This window comes from Cydia strobilella, chromosome 11, assembly GCF_947568885.1.
Source record: "Cydia strobilella chromosome 11, ilCydStro3.1, whole genome shotgun sequence".
Lineage (NCBI taxonomy): Eukaryota > Metazoa > Arthropoda > Insecta > Lepidoptera > Tortricidae > Cydia > Cydia strobilella.
In genome coordinates, this window is record NC_086051.1 from 5902478 (window position 1) to 5928798 (window position 26321).

General features: G+C 34.4%; 1 protein-coding gene across 1 annotated transcript in view; it reads left to right on the plus strand.

Annotated features, from left to right (window-relative positions):
* Positions 1 to 26321, plus strand: part of LOC134745465 (collagen alpha-1(X) chain-like) — a 57164-nt gene that overhangs the window by 6524 nt on the left and 24319 nt on the right. The window contains exons 2-11 of the mRNA XM_063679509.1: positions 9615 to 9663; positions 10832 to 10863; positions 12104 to 12241; positions 12384 to 12566; positions 13058 to 13198; positions 14044 to 14161; positions 15181 to 15264; positions 18038 to 18093; positions 22478 to 22684; positions 23946 to 24089. Of these exons, the coding sequence (XP_063535579.1) occupies positions 9615 to 9663; positions 10832 to 10863; positions 12104 to 12241; positions 12384 to 12566; positions 13058 to 13198; positions 14044 to 14161; positions 15181 to 15264; positions 18038 to 18093; positions 22478 to 22684; positions 23946 to 24089 (1152 nt within the window). The remainder of the gene's footprint in view (positions 1 to 9614; positions 9664 to 10831; positions 10864 to 12103; positions 12242 to 12383; positions 12567 to 13057; positions 13199 to 14043; positions 14162 to 15180; positions 15265 to 18037; positions 18094 to 22477; positions 22685 to 23945; positions 24090 to 26321) is intronic.

A 26321-nucleotide genomic window follows, 5' to 3' on the forward strand; every position in this document is an offset into this window, starting at 1 on the left:
AAAGATCATTAACGGTAGAATACTACTAATTTCTTAAAATCAGTGTGATTTTACTAATTTTAGTGTAGCGACTTTCGTGACTGGCATCGTTAAGTTTCCAATAATACCAATCCAAGTACCAATTTTTGTAATACAAATTACACAAAATTCTAATCATTCAAAAACACGTGTACAAAAAAAGATCATTAACGGTAGAATACTACTAATTTATTAAAATCAGTGTGATTTTACTAATTTTAGTGTAGGGACTTTCGTGACTGGCATCGTTAAGTTTCCTTTTTGTGTATCACTCAGAATTGAACGTTGTTCTACGGTCCAAGATATAAGGGGTCGCGACTATTTTAATCTACTTGAAAAGATTATTTGACGTAATGTACCTATATCATTACGCCAAGTGGGTTATTTCTATGATATCTATGATGATGAGAAAATTGGTCACGTAAATGATGATTTATGAAAATAGCGCGCTAAGTTTTAAGCGCTTACCAATTTCAATTTATTTTGAGTTAGTATTGTGTTGATATTGTATTTTTTATATATGATCATATTTAATATATAAGTTGAACAATAAAACAATCATCAACAATTTGATCTTACTTGTTATAAAATATTTGTACAAGTAACGGCAAAAAGTAAACAAATAGACTCATACTTTCGGGCTCAGTTATACATGATTATAAAGAGATTCATTCGTTATAATTTAACGTGATAATTTTATCACGTTGCTCCTTTCAATGAAATATTTACTATTAGCCAAACAAAAATATGGTCAAAACACTATTTAAAGTAACTAAGGTTACGGCCATGTTACGACTCACCCGCCTTGGTTGCCCTGAAAATCAGCGCCATGGCTATCTTAGTCATCGGCATATATTATGCTGAGTGGCATCCATTTTGGTGTTAGAATAGTTATATTAGAATAACATGTAATAGGTTAAGTTTTATATTATACACCAAATAAAGTATTTCTATTTCTATCAAAATGGCGGGCGCCGCATATACTGCTGTCAGATAGCAGGATGCTCTCAGCTAGCCGCCATATGAATATGATGTTGATGATGAAGATGATAAACTTACCTCTTTAGAAAACATTCTACCCTATGAGTTATCGAGTCCTCATAATAGTTAATTGATATCTGATTACCACCACAACGACTATGTACTATTATTCTAAGGTCAGACTTAACCTTACAAAATTTGTAGTTGTTAAGTGTTAAAAGATCTATCTATCAATCTGTCCGTTGGTCAAATATAACAAACTATTTATTTTATACGCTTCCATTTTATCACTCAAATAAAACAGACATCACTTAGTTGCCATAAGCGTTAGAAGGCAATATCTATAGTTTATATTGTTACATCTACAAGGAACTTATAAATAGATGACAAGTGATGAATTATCTATATACACGTATATATAGGTATATAAATGCGTATGTCTGACTGACTCATCAACGCAGAACCGAAACTACAAAAGCTAGAAAGTAAAATTTTGCACATTAGGTTATATTTATAATAAGGAATAGGGAAAGACAATTATTTTAAGTAGCTAAGTAGCTTGAAACTTCGTAAATAAACATATTAGAAAAAAGTAAATTAAAGTGGTTTTAGCGTTTTTTTCATAACTCATATATTCTTGTAGAATATACTCGTACCAACCAAAAGTCTACACAGTTAGTGGTAGTGTTTAATGACAATGACTGAATTGATTAATACTAGCGACAAACTTTTCCAATCATTACGTATTCACGTTTTATACATAATTTCCATCGCTAATTACATACATTTAGTATTGGTAGGTATTTGTTTTATTTATGAGCCTAATATTTATATGTGCTTTACGCCTCTTTCCCTCCACCATTTCATTGCTTGTGCGTGTTAAAGTAGATCTATGAATAATTATATTAGAATAAGATGTAATAGGTGGTGTGTAGAAGTAGTTACTCTACTACGACAAAGAAAATGTTTTTATTTTTGCAATGGATGTACTTAAGTTCGCATTTATATATTATAAGGTGAACTGCAGAATGTGTGAAAAAAATACATTTTGTGTTATAGATTTCTTGCATATAGATACTTATGATTTCTCTGAGATTATGGTTATTTACAGGAAACTATGCTATTTGAAAATCTCGTAAATGAGAGATTGGCTAGTTCATTACACTTGCCGCATAATAAATCAGCCGGAAACGATCCGGCAAACGGCCGGAAGCTAATCAGCATGGTATTTGCAATGCATGTTTATATAGGTGATGTGTATAATTATAATGTTTGTTACATTCATGTATTTCTGATAGTACTCGAAATAGGTACTGGTTTTTCAACATTATCAAGAAAATATTAAAAGTCAGAACATCTGCATAGCTAGCAAATCCCTGACTTGTAACCCTTTTAACCCTTAGGGGTTATTTTAAGAACTTCTTTTGTGCGCAGCTCTTTTTAATAAAAAATATACGTAACTGTGTTTGGAAATTCAGGTGTTTATTAATAAAAGGCTTTACGTTTTCAAATTTAGTAATCTTGGATTGATTACATATTTTATCGTTCTTCAATGATAATGTAAAGCATAAATGTCTTTAACGTCGCTCGATAGTAAGATACGTAAATAGACGGATACTCTTCCTCTTTCTTCTCACACTTCTCTCTTCTGCTATAATTGTTTATGGCTATTTTATATCACGACTGCAGGCATATTTTATCTACCAATAAAAATCGTAGGTGCTATGTGCACCTACGGTGCATTAGATAGACAATTTATTGATTAAAAAAAAATTACATGTCAATTTAACATTCCTATTCTATACTATAGGTACATTATTATTAGGTACATTAGGCAATATCATACAATTACAATAATAGGTACATCACAGATTCGACAATTTTGTAGATGGGTCAGTGACTTGTAGCAGGGAACGAATTCGTCGACACTGTAGCATGTCCAACAATATCTGTAAGTTTTTTCTCGAACATCGAGTCCGAAGTACATTTTAACTGTTTGTCTAGAGCATTGTACACTTGTACAGTTTTATGCCTACTATGTGTAAGGATTTCCGTTGTTAGCATATACACTGTATACCTTCAATAACCATAGATATCCCACTTAAGCTACACAGCCTACACAGAAAAACTCATCCCCCACTTCAAACCGAAGTTGACATAGGAATCTTTTGGCGAAACTTGGTTATCCCTTCAGCCCGAGCATTTTCACGAAAAATAAACAACTATGCTGTATAATGTAATACGGCGTGAAATCGTTGATAGGAAGCAAATGTTTGGGTCTGGGGGATATTCTAGATATTAAAGGGGAGTGCTTAATGTTGGCCTTCCAATAAAGTAGAACGAAAAAATAAGATCGATCACCTCGGTTGGAGATGAATCGTGTGTTCTTGGGGCGTTTGAGTAATTGGATAAGAAAAAAGTGCTACTTCTTATGTTGTATTAAAGGCAACGTCAATTGTGCTAAATGATAAAAATAATAATACTCTTAAATCATAAACAAAAAAAAACAAATCTAGATATGACTAGTACCTAATTTCAAAATATTTAGATCAGTACGGTTTCACTCACTATTATTTTTAGCCGCTTTTGGCGACATGTTTCGGATTCTTTGGGAATCCTTCCTTCTTTTATTTTCTTATTTTGAAATATGTCTCACGATAGTTTAAGTTCGATTAGTTCCTAATTTATTAGTAATAAGTGTAATAGCATATAAGTAGGCATATTTTCTCATTTTTTTGCTTAAACAATTGTATTGTTTGCAAGCTGTTTGTGGAAAGGTAAATAAGGAGGACAACAACAAACGTGAATATCTGTAACTGTACCCTTTTCAAACAAATAAGTGATTTATGATTTAATCTATACGTTTCAGTAAATAGGCCGTTTAAATACCACTTTTATAAAATATATCCAATGAAACGTGGAAATCCAATTCAATTCTATCGATACTCCTTACATGAGAATAAGATCGCTTTCCCGCATATCACGGATTCACTCGCTTCTCCTTAATCCGAAACACCCGAAAAGGCATATTCGAGCGGATTGTTTATATATCGACACGGCCTGAATGAATTATTTATATGTTTCGCGACTATCTAGGCTTGAACAGAGTGCTCGGGAGCGTGTGCCTCGCCTACAAGCCGAGATAAGAATATCAAGAAACTATTCAAATGAGTCTTGCATTAAATATGAAAGCAGGTTCGTTCACCTGCCGCGGAATGATTGAGGCCTGTAGCCAACCCCTCGATGTTATTTGCGGATTGATATCCTATATCAATTTATTGTGAGGAACTCTTACTAAAACTGTTTGGAGAATATAGTTTGGCGTTGCCGAAATGTATGGTAAACTAATACTATTAAATATAATCTAATATTATAATTTGTACCTATAGTATGTTTTTTCACATTTTTATGTCATCTCTTTTACAAGAATAATTTCAATACTGTTCAAAACATGTAAAATTGCTGGGAGTGCATAGTGTAAGCTACAACATGATCAAATATGCAAATATTATTTACTTATAGACTAAAAACTTTATTAAATTTAGTAAATATAAAATCGATACGGTATTTCTCTTAATAATAACTTACCTAGTTAAAAAACGCCAAACACACTCAATGAAAATCTTCAATATTCAACTTTTTCAAAATTGCCGCCATCTTTTTTATAAATGCTTGTAACTTTTTTTAATACAGTTTTGACATCAAATGAGTAATTAATATAAAAATACGTTAGTTTCTCTTTTTGAATCACTTTTAAGACCAAAATAAATATATCTAGTTTTCGAAAATTAATCACTTTTAGTCATGTTGGTTGCATTTTTCATATATTTAATAATTCTGGTTTACCCCAAATTATACTTCCTGCAACCCTGTTAACATTTTAGACAATTTTAATTAAAGTATAGATGGCATCCTCCTTCTTGATTTTCATACAACATTTAAAAAAATAAAATTAAAATATTTGAGAGCTAGAGGTGAAATTGAATTGTAAAATTGAAATGTCCAAGGCTTCACAAATGTAGAAACTGGAATTAAATCCTTTGAAAGCTAAGCCGTACTTAAGCCTAACTTACTACTAAAATGTTTTAACGAAGCACTTACAACTTTTACTCGGATTGGCGAATAAACATTACTTACTTATAGTCATTGTTTTACGAATAGGTACCTAACTGTAGCGCGAAAAGTGCGAAACAACTAACAATATCAAAAACGGCTCTCATTTTCTTAACGTAGTCGCAATTATTTGAAATTATGGGTTTTTGGTTTCTGCATTCTTGCTTTATTTATAGCACAGACTAAACAGACACCGCATTATGAGGCGTTTAATAAAGAGCATTGCTCACAATACAGGATGCTACAATTCGAGCAGCACAACTAAATTGTATTCAACACAATTTTATACTATTTTAATAGCACAGGTACACTCTAAAGTTTAACTTTTGTGATATGATTGTTGGTTACCGAATGCAGTACCATTGTTGTGGTTTGTTTTATGGAGAAAAGGCAGCCGATCTAGACTTAGAGTTATGCCCTTCAACAATACTACTTTTTTTAACTGCTAGCAGAAGGACATATGTCTCAAAGAACAGAGAAACAAAACAAATTTAGCTCACCGGTTAAACTGAAAATATACGAGTTGCTGGAGGTTTTGGTTTCTTATCAAGAAGTAAATACTGTGCGCAAAATACATGCTTTCTTTTGTATCCACGACAGAAACCTTTTAAGCTGCCTGCAGCCGGCATAACAAATTGATTTTTGCCTCTGAGAGCGTACTTTTTGCTGTGGTGGTTTAAACGGGTTAAAACGAGAATATTTAACAGGCAATGGCTATTTATGTTTACACTAAATCAATAGTCTCAGGTACGGTAGTCGGTAGCTTTATTGATGATAATTTAGTTCGGTGCTGCACTACATAAATTAAATATAACACCTCTCTAAACTTAAATAATTTCACGGTTTAGACTCACTTGTTTTTAGCCACTCGCGCGACATGTTTCGGAGAGCCTAGGTCTCTTTTCTCAAGCACTAACAGCGCAGTACGCGATACACGGCCGTCGTAAATGCAGCTCGCACTGTTAGTGCTTGAGAAAGGAGACCTAGGCTCTCGGAAACATGTCGCGCGAGTGACTAAAAACAAGTGTCTAAACCGTTAAAATATTTAATGTTAGTATGTCTCAAAACAGTTTAAATTCGATTACCTCTCTAAACTGTTGATATAATTCATCATATTCAATACACGCCTGCCAGCAATTAACGCTCCGATGATCCGCACACAACACGAATAATCCCAAATATCGATTGTTCTCGCGCCCGTGTCAAATGCTGCAAGTCGACTGCGGAATTGGTTGCACTGCATCGCTTTACAGCCACTTGACTGGAGTGTTATGTGATGTAACGGTGAATGCTACATTGTTTTAAGTGTAACTTCTGCTCTTAGGTATGTTCACGGTATAATATGCGTTGTTATCTTTACAGTTGTAATATGTAATGATTTGGTAGTAATTTTTAGGGTTCCGTACCCAAAGGGTAAAAACGAGGCCCTATTACAAGATTATTGTAAGACTCCAATTTTCGTCTGTGTAACGAAAAGGGCCACGTGCACGTAAACTTTATTCTTTTAGGGTTCTGTAGTACCTCCTCTACAAAGTCTTTACTTGGGGATGAATTATTTTTTTCGCTTTAACCCTATGGTGTGTGGTGTCGTTGGATAGGTCTTTGAAAACGAATGCAGGTACCTAACAACCATTTTTTGATAAAGTGAATATTTTCGGAAATAATCGCTCTGAAATAAAAAGCAAACAATCGGATATGATGCGGTTTTTGAGTTATTTTTTTGTCGGTGGCAAACTAGCATACAGCCCGCGCGATGGTAAGCAGTCCCCGTAGCCTATGTTTTTTTATACGACGTCGGTAGCAAACAAGCATACGGCTCGCCTACAAGGCGCACGATCTCAAGTGAATATAAGATCAAGGCGTGCGCTCGTCTCCCCCCGCTCCCTCACCATAGAGACGGCATTCATCCGTAGCGTGGACAGCGTGGGTCGCAGTCGCAATTTGGGAACTTGGGTAATCGTGGTTGGACCTAAGTAAAGTCATTTTTTGCGTATAACGTGTTCGTTCACTGCTGTGGAAGTATGTGTAGTACCTACATTTTGATACGAAGCGTGTTTGTGTTTTTGCCACAGCTAACTTGGAGTTTCTGGGATCACTCGTTCCTGATAGGCAACCTAATCCCAAGAATTAGCACATGCACTGGTTTCTACGAACGCGACTCGAATTGGTCTTACAGCCAACAGGCTTATTGAGATTATTCCCATTTCTCCACTATGTTTTCCTTTACCAAAATGCGATTGATAAACGTCACATAATATCATAAGTTCTAATAAACTTAAAGAACGAATAATAGAACTAACATTTCGTGTATGGAAGTAGATTATATAGTTTCCTTTTATTTCGTAATAACTACCCTGTACACTATTTTTTAAATTGAAGGTGTACGAGAGTTCAATATTCATTAAAAGAATTTCCAAAGTGAGCATCAATAAAGATATCTCATTTCATTCATTACGACTGGGATCAAAGAAAATTGAGACTTTAAAGCAGCTTCATAATTAATCGTTCAGATTGATTGGAGAGGAATTATGCCTGTTTACTAATACCAACATTTCAAGTAAATATACAGTTATGGAAGTTAAGAAATGAGACAAATATTCTGCTCTTGACGATAGTTAATTATTTAATAACTATACCTATTGCTTTTACTGGTAGATGGGGAGGGGGGAGGTATATCATGAAGAAGTGGGGCACCGAATTAGGGATATGAACGGCCGTTTCTTACCTTATGCAAAGGTCTATATCATCATCCGACTTGGTGATGCAGGAGCTTGATAGGTAATAGTATATTTGCTTCCGTTAAAACTCGTGGGAGCTATTGGACTAACTTATTTATAGAAAATAAGCAAAAAATCAAGGTCAATATAGCCCATAAATAGTTTCAGGCTTAAGCGACAGTGGGCGGGACACGTTTTTCGTAGTAACACATGGTTGCTGAGACTGAAATGAGGAAATGCGCAGAAAAAATCAAGGTCGTTGATATAGCTCAGAAATAGTTTCAGGCTTAAGTGACATTGGATGGGCCACGTATTTTGAAGAACCGATGTCTGTTTGGGCAGAAAACTTCTCGCATTGCAACCTGTATACCGGATAACGAGCCTTATTCTGATTGTAATAACTGGTTATTAATGATCTGTCAACAGTGCCACTGTTAACAGCTAGAAGATCATATCAAAATCAAATCAAAATCAAAATTCATAACCAGTTATTATCGAATTTAAACTGGCTTGAGACATACTAACATTAAACTAATTTTACGGTTTAAACTCGTGTTTTTAGTCACTCGTCGCGCGACATGTTTCGGAGAGCCTAGGTCTCCTTTCTTAAGCACTTAACAGTGCGAGTAGCGTTCGCGACCGGTTATTATAATCAAAATAAGACTCCTATTCGAAATCAAGTAAACTGTTAGGTTTACCTTGTGAATATTCTCAGAGGGAGTCTTTATCTAGAAGTACTAAGTTAAGTCATAGAGTAACTTATACTAGAGCGGTACTGTCATAGTAAATTTTGTAACCCCAGTAAATTCACTGCCATCTGTCGACACACTTTAAAACTAAAAATGAAGATTTATAAAAATACGATAGAATGTATTTAAATATAGATAAATGATTTTTATTATTTGCATTAATTATTTTTATGATTTTCACCAATGTTCTTTCACTGATATGCGTTAAAATTGTTAAATAACAAACGAAACCGTCAACGCCATCTATACGACTATAGGCCAAAACTAGTAGCGCCCTCTGAACGAGAATCAAATTTTCTTGATTTTCGAGGCACGTTTTTTCCTTAGACTGTATCCGTCTATCACGGAGTTATATCTATCTTTGGTTAAGTAGAATGTACTTCTGGTACGAATTGTAACAATATTCAAGAGTATTGATTAGGTTTTTAAGCACAAAAATACCGAGTAAACACACAAATCTATGGTTTAAGTGCCTACGTCTATCATACATAGGTACACACAGTTCTACACGTCTGTGTAGATAGCCTATATAGCACAAGGATATCCCACCTTCTGAGAATCCTTAGCATTATAGTGAGCTTAAGCAAGACAATAGTTCATAGAAACTGTACATCATATTGTACGGTCCATTATGCAGACAATAGGGCTGCATAGTATATGTATTTTGATACGTACATATAGTGTTCAACATGTGACTTGAACTTATATGTAAGTATGTATTTATTCAGAAAATAACTGGGTTATCATTGTATATGTGGCAGGGAGTCTTCTTTTCTTCTTATTATTTTAATGAAATAATCTGTAAAAAGCAGATTTAATTCGACATTATGACCAAAATATTTCCTCAAATTCATGTCTAGTAACATCAAATTGAAATTAAGTATGGACAAGTATGATGGTACTTTTTTCAAAAAAGGTGAATGATTGCTGCACAAAATTTACTCATGCGAGTAGCTAAGACTCCTACGTGTACACATTGTAATTAACATCTACATGTTAATGAATAAAAAATTAATAAGGATTTGTTATTTCACAGGTAAACCCCGATGAAAACCGATTACCCGTCGTATCCCATCCGTCTCCACGTAAGTAAATCGTTTCATTTTTCTATCCACTAAGAATTAGTTACCCCACTCAATCTAACCTGGCATAGCGCGAATAGGTACAAGTTGTACATAAAGTGAAAATAGGCATGAACACAATATGCGACCATATAGACCCATTTAACAGCACGTCAAATCGTTACTGGTGTTCATTTAATATATAAAAGAAAATTATATACCTATACAGGAAGGTATAATTATATCGATCAAAGAAATTGGGTCGAGGGTATTGGTAGAAAGATACATGTAAATATAATTTAATGGATATGTAAAACGTTTCCATCAATAATGTGTCGTTTATTTGAAAATTATTATGCCGCTGTCAAATTACTGCTTGAGCTTTAATAAAATATTTATTTGCTGGGCACACTAATTAAAATCACTCATATTACCTTGAAATATTTACTACTCATATTACCTTATAATAATTCAACTAAAATTATATTTAATTTGTATAGCTGTAGTATTATATATATATTTATTTATTTTATATTTGATTCGTATAGCTGTTGTAATTATATTTAAGTTGTATTTGTTGCGCTCTCTCGGAAGGGTTTTCACGGAAGACCAGCGTCGGGGGCCTCATAGGTTCCTTGACATGAAGCTGAGTGGAGACCATTTCAGGAACGCTATAACCAGCAATCTATGTCAGTGTTATTAGTTAAGATTTAAATTAAGCGTTTTTGAATAAAGCATCTTCTATTCTATTCTAAATAAAATCACATACAATTCTCACGTTAAATGTCATTTATAATACATAATATTATGGAATAGAGTGGAATAGATGCTACCAGCACAGAATCACTAATAGTACTGCTACCAGTCAATGGTTCTAGACTCATTGGCATGTCAGAGCTCCCGCTAGTATGTTATTGGCTTCGTACGTACAGTCAGGTCCGTCAGGTATTTAAGTTGAGCACTTACTGTAGGTGCAGTTAGATTTTTAAGATATTCAAATCATAGGAAGAACTTCTGAGTATCTTTTTAACCTGTTGATTTTTTTTAAATAGACGTGCTACTGACTAGCGTCATTGAGCAGTAGAGTAATGAAATGCCTCCATTGATCGGCATCTTATAAATCAGCCTTTAGACTCAGAAAAAAGAGAGTAATAAAATGCTTCCTCGAATAAAGGATTTATTAATTTTACAGACTTCGTGGAAACCGGGGAGAAAGGAGCTCCTGTAAGTAACAAATTGTAAATACCTATGTAGTATTACTTTCATACAATTCTCTAATATAAATAATATTCAATCTTATCTACACAGAGATCAAAGATGGTTATAATAAACGACGTTACAATTTAATTAATTCTTTTATATCTATTATTAAAAAAAAGAGAAATTGTATTCTAAAATTAGTAACAATTGCGGCAATATAATTGCATTTGTGTATTTGCTTTCCGCTCCCTAGTATACATTTTACAGTAATATATTCTGTCTGTCTATGCATATTAAACTAATCTCCTTTGGACGACCTTAACCCACATAATATATATAACTGTTTCAATGGGTTTCTAGAAATTGTATTGTTATGCTAATTAAATATTATTATTTATTATTATTCAGAGCCCACTGTGTCCCACTGCTGGGCAAAGGCCTCCCCCCTCTTTTTCCACTCGTCTCTGTTTAATGCTATATCCGGCCAGCCTGTCAAGAAGGAGTCCAAGTTATACCGCCATCGCCGACGAGGTCTGCCGGATCCCCGGTTAGACTCGTGGGGCTCCCACTCCGTGGTTAACTTGGCCCACAAGTCATCCGGCATTCGGCAGACATGACCACATGACATGATTAAATATGCTGAACTGAACTGAACATGCTGAACAATTTCCTGGAATGATATAATTATTTACTTTATGAGTAGTTTCTATCCTAAACCTAATCAATTAATTATATTTTCGATCAACATTTTAATAAGAAAGGCAGTAACGACAATAGTTGTTACTTAATAGTGAATAAGAGTACTATCTCTTACTTCTTATATTCTCTTACTAATTATACCTAAAAAAAGGTAGGTACAATTAGTCAACATACATATATTTATTACAATATTCTTTATCCGTTACCGTCCAAACAACAAAATAACTAGTTTGTCTTATGCCAAATATCAAAGACCATTGTAAATATACCACATTATAACCTCGGATAAATAATTTCTTTGGGAAAATGTCCAGTATCTGTGTCCAGTTTAATGTAGTTTAGTATACATACATGTGATTCTTATAATTTTTCAAACATCAGAATAACTAGTTCGTCTTATGCCAAATATATCAAAGACCATTATAAAATATACCACATCATAACCTCGGATAAATATTTTTTGGGAAGATGTCCAGTATAAATATGTGTCAAGTTTAATGTAGTTTAGTATACACACGTACGATCCTTATATATTTTTTTCAATGTCATAATATATTTAAACCAGATCCCCTTGTCCGGCCAATGCAAGTGCACAGTTAATGACCTGTCACTGCTACTGTCGACGGTGCCGGGCCTAAAGGGCGCCCCGGGCCCTCAAGGGCCAACAGGCGTGGATGGCACCACCGGCGCATCGGGTAAAACGGTAAGATTATCATTGATTTATTTGTAATTACTAATACAATTATTACACTATTTATATAAACTTATTTATACGCGATTAATAGCGTACAAATAATCTTTATAATTAGGTACCTTAGTGACAAATGTATTTAATTCCTTGACAGGGACAAATGGGTGATCCAGGTCCTCCCGGCCCAATAGGGCCAAAAGGTGACAGAGGAGAGAGAGGAGACATTGGCACTTCTGGGCCAGAAGGTCAGCCCGGGCCAAAAGGGGAGCCAGGAGTGGATGGAACCGCCGGTCCACAAGGACCCCCTGGCCCTCCTGGACCCCCAGCAGCTATCATGGTAATAAAAATAATATTCGAATTTAAACTGTTGTGAGACATACTAACATTAGCGAGTGACTAAAACAAGTGTCTAAACCGTAAAATAATTTAAAAATAATATGTTATTTATTGATATAGTATTTTCTAATACAAAAATTAAATGTTTAAAACAGTACAACGCATATTTAAATATAAACTTAACTGAAAAAATATTACATAATTTACATTTTTACGGTACCTATTCATTTTTCTAATATTACATCCAGTGTCAATTTTTTATCAGAATAATTCACAAAAGTCACAGTGTCAATTTTTTATCAGAATAATTCACAAAATCGGATAATCACTCTTTTCTTGCGTTGATTGCACTTTTGACAATTCTGTGACCTTACGCAAAAAAAATTAAATCCATATTTTTGGCTTGTGATTTATTCACAATTAGATCTTAGTTAATAATTTCTTTCTTTCTTTGTTAATATTTTCATAATAATTTCTATCCATATTTCACAGGAATCAACTGGATTAACCGTAACCGGTCTACACACCGAGAGAGGGCCTATGGGACCCCCTGGCCCGCAAGGCGACAGGGGTTATCCGGGTAACAAGGGGGAGAGGGGATTACACGGGTCCAAGGGCGACAAAGGAGAACGGGTAAGTGTACTTGTGTGATGATTAAATAATATGAAATCATGTACTTTATGAATACCTGTAGGCTTAACACGAGTACAACACGGGACAATATCTCATGTGCGAGATAGAGTTCCCGTCGTGATTATTACAGGTAGAAAAAAACGGGTAGTCTATCTCGCGCCCGATAACAATACTCTCTCTGTGCACTGGAACGAAGCCTACTGAATAATTGCAGAGCAAACTTTATAAATATTTTTGCAATTAAATTACCGCGGATGTTAAAATAGTGCATTGATGGTATATTATTATTAATCTGTGCACGGATCTCTTGCACTAATACATTATATAATCATACAAAATCAATACAATATAAGTATTAAAAATGCCTAAAATCACAATATTTAATATGTGTTCATCATTAAAATTATGTCAATGAAATGAATTGTATTAACGATGTGATATCACGTAACACTGGTAAATTCTTTTATTTTTTGTTAGGGCTTTGATACAGTAAAATGAAAGCATACCTACTTTTTCAAAAATTTAAATACTTATAGCAATATTATCAAGCTGGCGTTTAGATTCAAGCTCGTAAGAATTCAATAATGTAGCAGTTACTGTTACTTGTGGTACTGTCCATTTACAAGACTACACTTTAATGTCGATTTTGTAAAATAAGATTAACTGGTCCTTCATAAAACACTTTATCACAAGAAGCGAAACCAAAATAAAAATCTCTTACGACCCTCGCTAATTTAGTAGGTACGCGTAGAATAAATTCGGGGCTAACTCAATAAGCGCCGGCTTGACCCTCGTAACAGGACGTTATGTTACTTCAACCCGTGGGCTTATAACTGTGTTACTAGGGTTATGTGGGGCTGAGGGGCCCTCATGGAGCGAAAGGCGAGCGCGGACAGCCCGGTCGCGATGGCACGCCCGGTCTACCTGGCCCTCACGGCCGGCCAGCAGAAAAGGGCGAGAAAGGTAACAAACTAACTCAACCATCAAATTTTATGTTACACTATGACCCTTATTTATGTGTGGAGAACTCGTTTGCAAGATTTTAGGGCTATATTGCAACGATTTGGAAAATCTTTATTTTTTATGCCGGACCTTTTGAAGTGTCAAACGTACAGGTTGCTCGCTTCTTATTGCCTTCGAACGTAATTTTTGCTCTTTTTATTCTACATTTTATTTTTCTGAAAATGAGTTTTGTTATTCCGTAGTTACAAGTTCTATTGCTGTTCGACATAATGTAGTTCACAGGTCGTATTCTTATTCAATTTGTCAAATCTATTTTGCCTTTGTTTACGTTATTTATTTTGAGATTTTTTTTTTACTTGGATGAATTGATAGTACTGTTATTGATATTACTGTTATTTAGTTTACTAGAGTAAATAAACGAGACTGACAATACAACGCCGCAACAATCGTTTTTGATGCAGTAGTCATTAAATATTATTCTTAATTTTAAGTCAGGTATTTGCTGATTAGAAAGATTCCTTTTAATCTACAAGAGCGGCAAAATAACGAGATGCAAATTTTAATTTTAATTAGTTGACTGAATGATTGATATTTAGTATTGTTCATTTGTATTTTTTGTAACATTTTACATTTAGTATTTTCATCGCGTTGGTCTTGTAAACAATTTTGTGTTTCACTCGGTAGCAAAGTTGTTTAACCCTCGTACTTTGAAATCCTCACAACAATCAAGATTTCAATTTTCAAATCTAGCACAAGGATTTTAAAAATAGTTTTTGCCCCCTTATAACTACAAATAACTATTAACATTATAAACTGAAATCGATTTCATAATTATATTACAGAACTGCTCGCCCTTAGAGTGGTCAAAGACACATAGTTTTACTAAAGACTCCGTTTCGAGTCCGGCCTTCGCCACTGGAGGGCTTCGTCACTTTTAATATTTGATAAAAATAATTTTATTTGTTCCCAATTGTGAACTATTAAATTATAAATATTCTTAAATCATTTACTGTTAACAGGTGCCCTTGGAACTCCAGGTCCGCCCGGGCCCCCTGGACCTAGCATTATTGACAATTCAATGGCAACGGGTACTGCAAGTAGTAGTAAGTACATTTACATTTACTTATTCAAGGTGAGAGGAACTTAGCCATGACAAAATTTTCAAAATGTCTGAAAATTGAAAAAAAAAAATGACGGCAACTTCGGCCCACTTAGTTTTAACTAATCAAAATTACTTAAACATGCTATATGCTTAAGTAAAAGATATATTATATTTTTATAGTGTCTAAACTACATAAAAAGCAGATACTCACTAACTTTATTTCCAAAAAAATGTACCATTATATATTAAAACCTATGCAATATTAAATTTTAACAAACATAGGGATGATGGAAATACCTAAATAAGTAAATTATTTGTTGGCTTTATACCTCTTTTCCTTCCATTGATCATGACCATTGATAATCATATCGAATAGAATATAATTAATAATTTGGATAATATAATAGACCAATAGTCGAGCACATTTCACGTGTTATTTACTTATTTGTCAGTTGTAAATCTTTGTTACTATTCAAATATGTAGTAAAGACTCATATACATATATAACAATGAGAGTATCATGAGTCATGACATTCATGACAAATTCATAAAACGGCGGCTTGTATGAATTGTTGATGATTAAAATAAGAGAAAATGTTAATTCGGAACTTTTGTATGACTATCAAATTAGCCCTTTAACTTCAATTGCGTGAAAATTGGATAATAACTACTTATGATTGAATGGAAAATAAATAAATAAAATAAAATGAATTTCCCATCTGTAAATTCTAAGCAAATTTTCACAATAATGTTTACCTACAACCTTATTTTGTCTTTTCTGTGCTCGATGCAATAATGTCCACAGAAAAGTACAATGAATTGTGCAAAAAAACAAGCTAATTTGCGTAAACATAAAAGCATAGGTACTAATAATTCAACTCGTCTACGTCTATGTGCAAAAACAAGTGGAGAGTAGAAAAGCATATTTTTCATAGCATATTTTGTTTCACAGACTGGCAAGAAATGAGAAACTCCTCCCGGTTAACGGCATAACACAACTTGCGCATTTCCTAGATTTTATAAGAGACAAGTTAATTAATATAGTCTGTCTATCTTTAGACAACGAAGTGGTCTTTATACTCGTAACTATTAGCGTAACTACGTAGCAGCGCTTAGCAAAGCTTAGCGTAGTGCTTCTGAGTTTGTAGCAAAATTTTATATCGGTTTGACCTCCCGTTAATATCTAAGTCTATTTATGATACAAAGAAAGAATAAAAATATGTCATTACGTTTTAGGCGCAGGTCAATAGCTTAGCAAAATAGGTATGTAATAAATAAATAAAACTCATAAAATATGATGAATCATTTTCATGATTTTGTGAAGTCCAACTACTAGATATACAAGGATTGCTATATGGGTATTAAAGTATGGTATGTGGTAGCTAGAGGTAACTAATCAAAATGAAACTGATAATAAAGTCGATAGAACATATTACATCTGATAGGCATATCTTTTTACCTTACCTGTCTCTGATTTTATCTTATCTCCTGTTATTGGGTGCATACCGCGTCGTGTAGCCTGCTTTGCAATAGTTTATTTAGTGTCAAAGCTGTCACAGAGTACATATACATAAAAGAGCGCTGGTATGCGAGGCATAGCGATGGATTTACGAGTATTCAAAAGTATGAGGATATTCGGCAAAAATTAAGTCTTCTATTAACTACCTTGAACGTAGCTCAGTTATCTTAACGTAAATTTAATATAACCAATCTATTTATGCTACTTATTTAATATAAATTATGATCGTGATATGAATCGTAAGAACAAGAACGAAATTTGTGATTTCATACCTGACAAGAAACCTTTGAGATAACAGCCAAGCAGGCCATAATTAAGAGGCTTTTCCGTAAAAGATTTTTTTTTTCATTTAGTCTCATTTTACTCAATACAAAATCTTAATTCTGAAATAATTTTGTCAGTTACCGATACAATAGGTTCTTAGGTAACTCTTGTTTATTTAACTAAAACCTTTTTTAGTAAGTCCCGTTTTACTCAATACAAATTCTCATTTTAAAATTCTGAAATAATGATGTCGGTTACCGGTACAATAGGTTCTTAGGTAACTCTTGTTTATGTAACTAATAACTCTCGTTGTATTTTATGCGTTTTCCATAACAGAGCACGACCATTTACTTTGTAAGCCTCTTTTCTTTCTCCATTTTGTTTGTCGGCTGTTTTGTGCTCTGTTTCCACATATTAAGGTTCAATTTTCATTGAAAACATTGAGCACGATACAAGTTTGAGTTTCCTTAGCGGGAATTTCAGATTTCATCTTGATGACTCGTGTTCATACCTTATTAAGTATGCTAGGTTTACTCGTAACTAGCAACGCATTTCAAATACGTCATCTACTTTTACATTCACCTGAATTTATATAAGTAAATAAATGGCGGAACGCGCAAACGTATTAGGACACACATGACTTTTTAACTAAGATCGTCTCAGGAAGTCTTTGCGCATTTCGTGTCAGATTTGATGCCCCCCGTCAATTCTAACTTTTTATTTGTAATTTTCTTATAATTCAACTGCGCGTTTCGCGCGCGCCAATAAACGTACGAACTCGTACGAGCGAAATGCACACGTAAATGATAATATCATGATATCATTATGATATCCTTTGAATTGGCCTCCGTGGCTAATTTATAACCTCTTGAGTTTTACGAATGAGTTTTATATATTATGCACACTGAGTGTTAAACGTTGGCCTTTTGCTATCTAGTGTTAAATAGTGATCTGTGGGCGGAATATAAATTCTTATACGTAATGTTCGCAGGCCCCCGAGAAGTAGCAGCGCTCGTGAAGGCGGTAAAGGGGGAGAGAGGTGAAAAGGTAATTACTTCCTTGTAGATGTAAATATTAGCGTTTTACTAAGTCGTACCAGTTTTATGGTCTTGTATAAAGTAACTAAACCAAAGCAGCTGATGCTAAGTGAGCTCTTAGTATGGATATAAAAACTCCAGATTCTGTGATAACGTAAGTATAAGGTGTTTTTTTTGTCATAGTCACAGGTTAAATAATAATTGTTACGAACAGATACTTTTCTATCAAAGTAAACGCAAATAACTACCGTTTTGATACCTACATAAAAATACAATGCAGTTACTCTCAACACGCCGTTTCCCGCACCGCGCGCGTCGACACAACGCTAGGGTTGCCTACGCTTATTTTAAGTACTTAGGTGTCTTAGATAGATATCTAACTATAAATATGTCGAAAAAAACTTTACCTTCATCTTAAAAAAAATAGTACCTAAGTACGTAGCTCGTAACTATCGTAAACATAATAATAGTAGGTGTATATACCTATATTGAGAATGTCTAGTTACTTTTCCTCATCTGTCGGAAGAGCAAAAAACTATATTTTTTATTTGTTTTGTTGTTTCTACATCAATTACAAGCTGTGTTATTTGTTCGTGGCGAAGTCATTTCTTTCGCATAATGAACGGTGACGTGCGGGCGTGAGTACGTGTGGCAATCACCAGCCAGTGCTGGCTTTTGTACCGCCAGCGGGACGAGATTCGTAGGCATAAATCCAAGCTCGCGCGGGGACAGTTCCATAGGCCTGGCCATAGTGCTGATAAGGTTAACTGAACAACGTTTTGTATAGATTTATAAAAAATGGTAGTTTTTAAAATAAGAAATACCCAATTTCGATTTTACAGGTTTAATAAAATAGTTTAGTATAATTAACCTTACAGAGAAATAGTAACAAGTACCATAACTGATGCGACTACACAATAACTTCAGCAACACAATAACAAGTAATACAGTTTGACGTACTGATTACGTAACTTGACGACAACACCTGACTTATCGGCCTCGGTTCACCTCACCTTGTGAAAATGTGAAACAATGTCGACGGCCTGAACCCCATAATATAAATAAAGCGAAAAGTTACAAATTTTGAGGTGTTAATCGGCTACTTTGACACGATCAACGCACGCAAAAAAGGCTTTTGTTCACTGTTGTTGCCGGAGTAGACTTGTTAAATTGTACAAAATAAAATCGTGTGTGTCTTTATAAAATGAGGCCTTGAACGAGAGCAAGAACCGATAATGTATATTTTGTAGGCAATACAATATATAATTTTATATCACAAGAATAAAATGAAATTCTTAAGTTGTAGGTACCTATATAGGATTCTTTATTTTGCACCACCCGATAACTACCGCTTCGTTCGCCATCGCTCTATCTGAAGGTTGTCTGGAAGAGATCGCTGTTTAGAGCGATAAGTCTGCCTGTTGTTACCTACCAATTTATATCTTTTCTCAATGTCTACAGTGTGCACAATAAAGCATTTTATTATTGTTATTATTGTTTGTATCTCCTTGGATATCACGGGCCTATGCATCCCGGTCTTTTGATAGGCTTGCGTGGGGATATAAATCCAACACGTAGAGGCCCCTTAGAGAGCTTTAATGTCTTGTAGAACGCCTGCTGGAACCCGTTCACAGGCGCAACAATAGACGACCATGAACCGGTCGCAGCAGGCATTGGTACTATTGTAGAAAAAGTGAACAGTATACCGGTCTATGGATATAAGTTTGGGTGGACAATGAGACTGGGCTATTGTAAAGAAGTCCGGACACCTGCCATAACAATGTTAAAACACGTTATCGAGGCAGGTGGTGACTTGCCGCTGACTAGATGGGCCCCTGAAACTGCCGTCGTGAAGACGATCAGGAGCAACACCGGTGTGAGCGGCTCAGGGGTGTCGAGAGGTGTGCGCCGCTTTCTACCCAGTGACTGTTAACAGCCACTGTGCCAACTCGCGTCTTATGCATCTTTCACTTCCACCCCTGGAGCATATAGCTCTTACGACTCCCCTCTGGACGGCCAATGAAGGCAAGCCTGAGCTGAGAGTCCTGCGGGTTCCCTAGGGGTCCACTCCGACCGACGAAGACACGCCGGAGACGGAGACCCTGACCGACTCTCTGGAGCACTCGGGTCCGTGGGGTCGTCACTCCCCAACAGCTCGCCACAAGCTGCCCTGCGGGCTTATTATTATTATTATTATATTTTTATCATCTCGAATAACTGAAATGAAACATTCAATATGCCTCAGTTAAGGTACTGTAGGTATATTATTTCACTTTTATGACTTTTTTTTTGTAATAAGCCATTGCTTTTTATTGCAATTCGTTCACTGAAAGGACTTCCATGTTTAAAGCATTCCAAGCCCTTTAATAAATGAACCCATGCAACTTACGTTTTTATGCCTCTAGTATAATAAAAGTATACAATACCAATAAACTACTTAATGTAGCATTAAAATCCTATTGTTGACAAACAATTGAATTACGTATAACAAACATTTAAAGCGACAGTTTTTTTTTTACAATTATGGACTAAAGCGACAGAAATGTTGGATAGTTTTAACGTCTATGAAAAGTAAAAAAGGAAGAAAGAATATACATTTATTCAACGCCACAACATATTACATATGGAAAAAGGAGACATACAAACATAAAAAAACATTGGACACTAAAATAGAACCCCCCCTGCGGCGCTGGTTTTCAGTGGGGACCTGACTTAAAAATATGAGCTAGTGGCGACACATACGCCAACGACATATAAAAAACAGACATAAATAAGTAAGCACCACACAAACAAAGGAGAAAAAACATACTAATGACATATAAAATACACAATATTGTCAATTTTAATAGTACTTATGACGATTGACGGAAGTCAACAAAGAGTAATAAAATTGTACAAGTAAATAACGCCGCACCAACCCAAGGAACTTCTACAACAGTTGCGCAACATTTGTAAGCACATTACTAAAAATCAAAAACAAAGCGTTATTTTTGCCATCAAATAGTAAAATACGTGTACATGTGTTACTTATATTGCAGTGATGTTTCAATTTGAGTTTGTAATAAGTGTGAACAACATTTTGATTTGAAGCCACTTAATGGCTTTAGCGAACGGATTGGTGGAGGCAGGTCATTCCAACACTTCGTGGCAGCCTACCGAAAACTGCCACAGGCCGCTGAATGGTGAGAAGGGCAAACAAGTTGCAAATACCTGGATGATCTGACCTTTGAGGTTATGAGCCCAGGTTAGCTTCGAATCGAATATATCGAATATATTTGTAAAGATACGAAGGCATGGACCTTTTTATAATGTGGTTTTTATTCAAGTGGGGTGTCACGTGCGAGCGTGGAGGGCTATCAAAACAAAAACGCGCACATGCATTTTGGACTCTCTGTATTAACCTCATAACCGCATAACTTACCCTGAGTTCAACACTAAGGAAATATCTATCTATCTATGGACTGTAGGGTTTAGTGCAAGTGCGTTTGATTGTGACCATCCAGCAATGATGCGCTCGAGATCATCGTTTAACTTACGTATTCCTGAGTCTACGTTACTCGAACTGCACGAAACGTACAACTGTAAGTCGTCAGCATAAATATGGTGATTACAGTGTTTGATTACATGTATTATATCGCTGCTGTATAATATGAATAATATTTGGCCTAAAATGGAACCTTGTGACACGCCTCTAGATACCGGAAAGTGATATCGATTACATCTATTATTTTGTTAGGTCAGCTGTATAAAGCCCGCATTAACAAAAAAACATACGTAACACAAAACAACTATCAGCTCAGGTAGATGATTGTTTTTTAAGTAAAGAGAGTAATTTTCGATGTTATCGGTTTATTCCGGAAAATTATAGCTTAGAACATTGACCTTACAACTGTGTAGGTAACGCGATGACAGCGCATGACTACAAATTTTATATTATGTGCATTATGACTCGCTACGAAATTTACCAAAAAATACATTTTATGAAACTTATCGAGTTTCCAATATTTACATATATTCCCATTAGTAATATTTAGAATTTTTTAACATCATTGTTTTACTTTTTAAGACAAGGTATGGTCAGAACTGATAAGAAGTAGGTTCCCATTTTCTATTTTTCAATCGAGCATACTATGACATCGTGAAAACCTTTAATATTGTCACAAGTTAAAGTTTAGAACTAGTGGTAATATGAAAGAGTAACGCTATAATTTATAGCTCACTTGAAAGAAAATGGAATCAAATATCTTATAACTCCACCTGAATATAACTTGCTTTAAGCTGAGAACAACATATGTTTTATATAAAGTATGAATCGACTATTAAATATTCAAATGTTAGTTCTACATAAAATTAATAATTTGATGGACTATTTGATATTTGGAAATTTTAAATAGGGTGAGAAAGGCACAAGGGGCATGGAAGGCCCACAAGGTTTCCCTGGAAACGACGGGAAACCTGGAGAGCGCGGCGACATCGGACCATCAGGTCTGCCTGGGACGCAAGGACTTCCTGGCCTCTCAGGGCCAAAAGGGGAAAGAGGCGAAGCTGGCCCACCGGGCCCGGTTGCTCTTTCGAAGGAAGAAGCTTCAGTGTGGACAAAGGTAAATAACATCTGGTTTATACCATGTTTCATAGCATTAATTTTTCCAGAATTTTAAATTTGTAATAAATGTTTATTCAGTGAGTTATTCTTTATATACACATTTGATTTACATAGGTTTTTAATTGATATATTTTTTTGAATCAGGCACGGGATTGTATAACATATGATACATTGCCAAATTGTCGCCAAAATAGGTGCGCAAGATTTTTTCGATTTTTATATTTTTATATTTGTAGGGGTCACAAAACATGTTTCAAATATGTCATGTTAGTTACCTATCATATTATTTAGTTATTGAACTTTTTTTTAAGAAGTTCATGTTATTTAACTGTATAATTGTATGATGGTCTTCTTGCTACGCCGTAGATCGTAACTCGGAAAATTATATTTATGGCAAAAAATGCCCCCGAAGTTAAAAAAAAGTTTTTTTTTACTCTTAATTATTTATTTTCTTTTCCTTTCTTACACAACTTTTTATTGACGTGTTTTTTGAACTTCTACGGGATAAATGTTTTCTACCATATGACAGTCATCTCTGATGCTTTAGATTGCGTTTTATTTGCAATCAATGGTGATTTCTGTTGCATTACATGTTTTTTTTTCTACATTTTTCTTTTAAAAAGTAGGTAACTAGTTTGCCGAGGGATTGGCATTGTATCAAATATGATATATATGATTTTCCGAAACTGGAAAACCCTGGATTTTTTTCCTTATTTTTTAATAGTCTAGTATGTTGAATAGGTCACAAAAAACTAAAAAAAATGTTTAAATTAAGGATATTTTGGGCCTTTCCAAGATGAGGGTTAAAAGAGAAGTGAAGGGAGAAATTCTAGGAAGAATCTTTAGAAATCCACAACAGGCGTACACTATTTACTTATTCGAGTTAAAAAATAAATATTTTAAAAGTACTTTCTACTTTTGATAATGTTTTTTATTTTAAATGATACACTTTAATGCTTCTAACACGACATAAAGTTTAGCATTGTAAAAAAAAAACTAATTGAGATAAATTTTAGTACAGCCAACATCAAATAGATAGTAACAGCCACAGTGGCAAATATATCGGAACACATCCTTATTTTTATATTATGTAACAAAAAGTGTTACGATAATATACTTGGGCACTTTGGCCGACTGTAAGTAGTAACGATGTAAACATACCCTTTATGACATCAGGAATGCGCGACTAAAATTATGTTATTAGGTATGTCTCATTGTATATTTGGTACATACATTTAATACGACGTGTTTCATCTCAGGGCGAGAAAGGTGAAACAGGGCCACGAGGCAAGCGAGGACACCCAGGGCCTCCAGGCCCTAGGGGGCCACCGGGAGCCCCAGGGCCTCCGGGTTCTCCCGGCACGGATGGCACCTCAGGCGATATCGGACTACCGGGCTGGACGGTAAGGATAAGAGTAATCAGTCTTTTTGCTGTCCTTATTATTTTCTCTTTTTAAGTATCTCATTTCTTTCATCGTATGGTCCTGTGTATATGTGCTTTAAGGAATAAATGTCTTTCTTCTTCTTCTTCTTCTAATATGGCTTTAGAAATGATGGCATTTAGCACTAGAAAGATAGAAGATAGAAAACAATGGTTAAATTCATGTTTAAAGTAAGATTTTTCTTAGCTCAATTTAAGTATAACATCTTAGTCATGCGTCTGAAATTAAACTTCAACTTTGATATACTAAACGATAAAAAGTTTAGGTACTTTATTCGATAGACAACTTAATCGAATATACCAAAAGTCGCCCTGCGCATATTACGCCGTAAGAGAAATTAATATGCTGCAGGGTACTTCGTTATTAAATTATCTATATTTACTTATGTACACGGCTTAAAGTTCAATACGAGTAATTAAGCATGAAATCATGTTATTTTAAGCTGACCGTGTTGCGCTATAACCTATAACAAATGAATATTTAAATCACTTGCTCATTTCATTATGTTAATTATTATTGTAATCCCTAATAATACTTCAATCATATTGTTATCACTGGAATATTCCCACAGTAGTTATGTACCTATTATGAATTAATTACTAATCTCGCAACATTTTGGTAGATTGAACAATATTAACAGACTAACCGACTCATGCATTAATTTATAGTATTTTTAGGGTTCCGTACCTCAAAAGGAAAAAAACGGAACCCTTATAGGATCACTCGTGCGTCTGTCTGTCCATCTGTCACAGCCTATTTTCTCCGAAACTACTGGACCAATTAAGTTGAAATTTGGTACACATACAGGTTAAGTTTGTGACCCAAAGACGGACATGTAACGTAAACAAATTAATTTTAAACATGGGGGCCACTTTAAAAAAATGAAAATTTGAAAAAATAAAAATTTTCAAACTATATCGTGTTATATATCAAATAAAAGAGCTCATTGTGAGAATCTCAAATATATATTTTTTATAATTTTAGGATAAATAATTTAGAAGTTATTCAAGAAAATAGGCAAAAAATTACCATTCCCCCCCTTTATCCCCGAAACTACTGGTTCTAAAATTTTGAAAAAATACACAAAATAGATCTTTACCTATAGAAAAGAGATTTCTTTACAAGAAAACCTATTAGAAATTGCAGTCAAGCGTGAGTCGGACTTAATTACTTAGTTGAGGTAGATATGTAGGTAGATAATTTATCTCAATTAGTTTTTTTTTTACAATGCTAAACTTTATGTCGTGTTAGAAGCATTAAAGTGTATCATTTAAAATAAAAATCATTATCAAAAGTAGAAAGTACTTTTAAAATATTTATTTTTTAACTCGAATAAGTAACATTTTGGTAGATTGAACAATATTAACAGACTAACCGACTCATGCATTAATTTATAGTATTTTTAGGGTTCCGTACCTCAAAAGGAAAAAAACGGAACCCTTATAGGATCACTCGTGCGTCTGTCTGTCCATCTGTCACAGCCTATTTTCTCCGAAACTACTGGACCAATTAAGTTGAAATTTGGTACACATACAGGTTAAGTTTGTGACCCAAAGACGGACATGTAACGTAAACAAATTAATTTTAAACATGGGGGCCACTTTAAAAAAATGAAAATTTGAAAAAATAAAAATTTTCAAACTATATCGTGTTATATATCAAATAAAAGAGCTCATTGTGAGAATCTCAAATATATATTTTTTATAATTTTAGGATAAATAATTTAGAAGTTATTCAAGAAAATAGGCAAAAAATTACCATTCCCCCCCTTTATCCCCGAAACTACTGGTTCTAAAATTTTGAAAAAATACACAAAATAGATCTTTACCTATAGAAAAGAGATTTCTTTACAAGAAAACCTATTAGAAATTGCAGTCAAGCGTGAGTCGGACTTAATTACTTAGTTTTTGATCCGACCCCTCCGGGTTTTTTAAAGACATTTATTTTCACTCACGTTTCACATAAAAAATACATTGTTTAAATTGTGTAATGTAAGGAACCCCTGGAACGCGAGTCCGACTCGTACGTGACCGGTTTTTTTAGTTTAGTTTTTAACCGATTTAATAAAGAAGGAGTTTCTCAATACGTCGGAATCTTTAATAGTTAATTTTAAAATATTTTCATGCGTATAGGTAGATATAAAATCCTTCGGATTTAGAGAATAACTTCATAATATTACATCGATGGCATTTT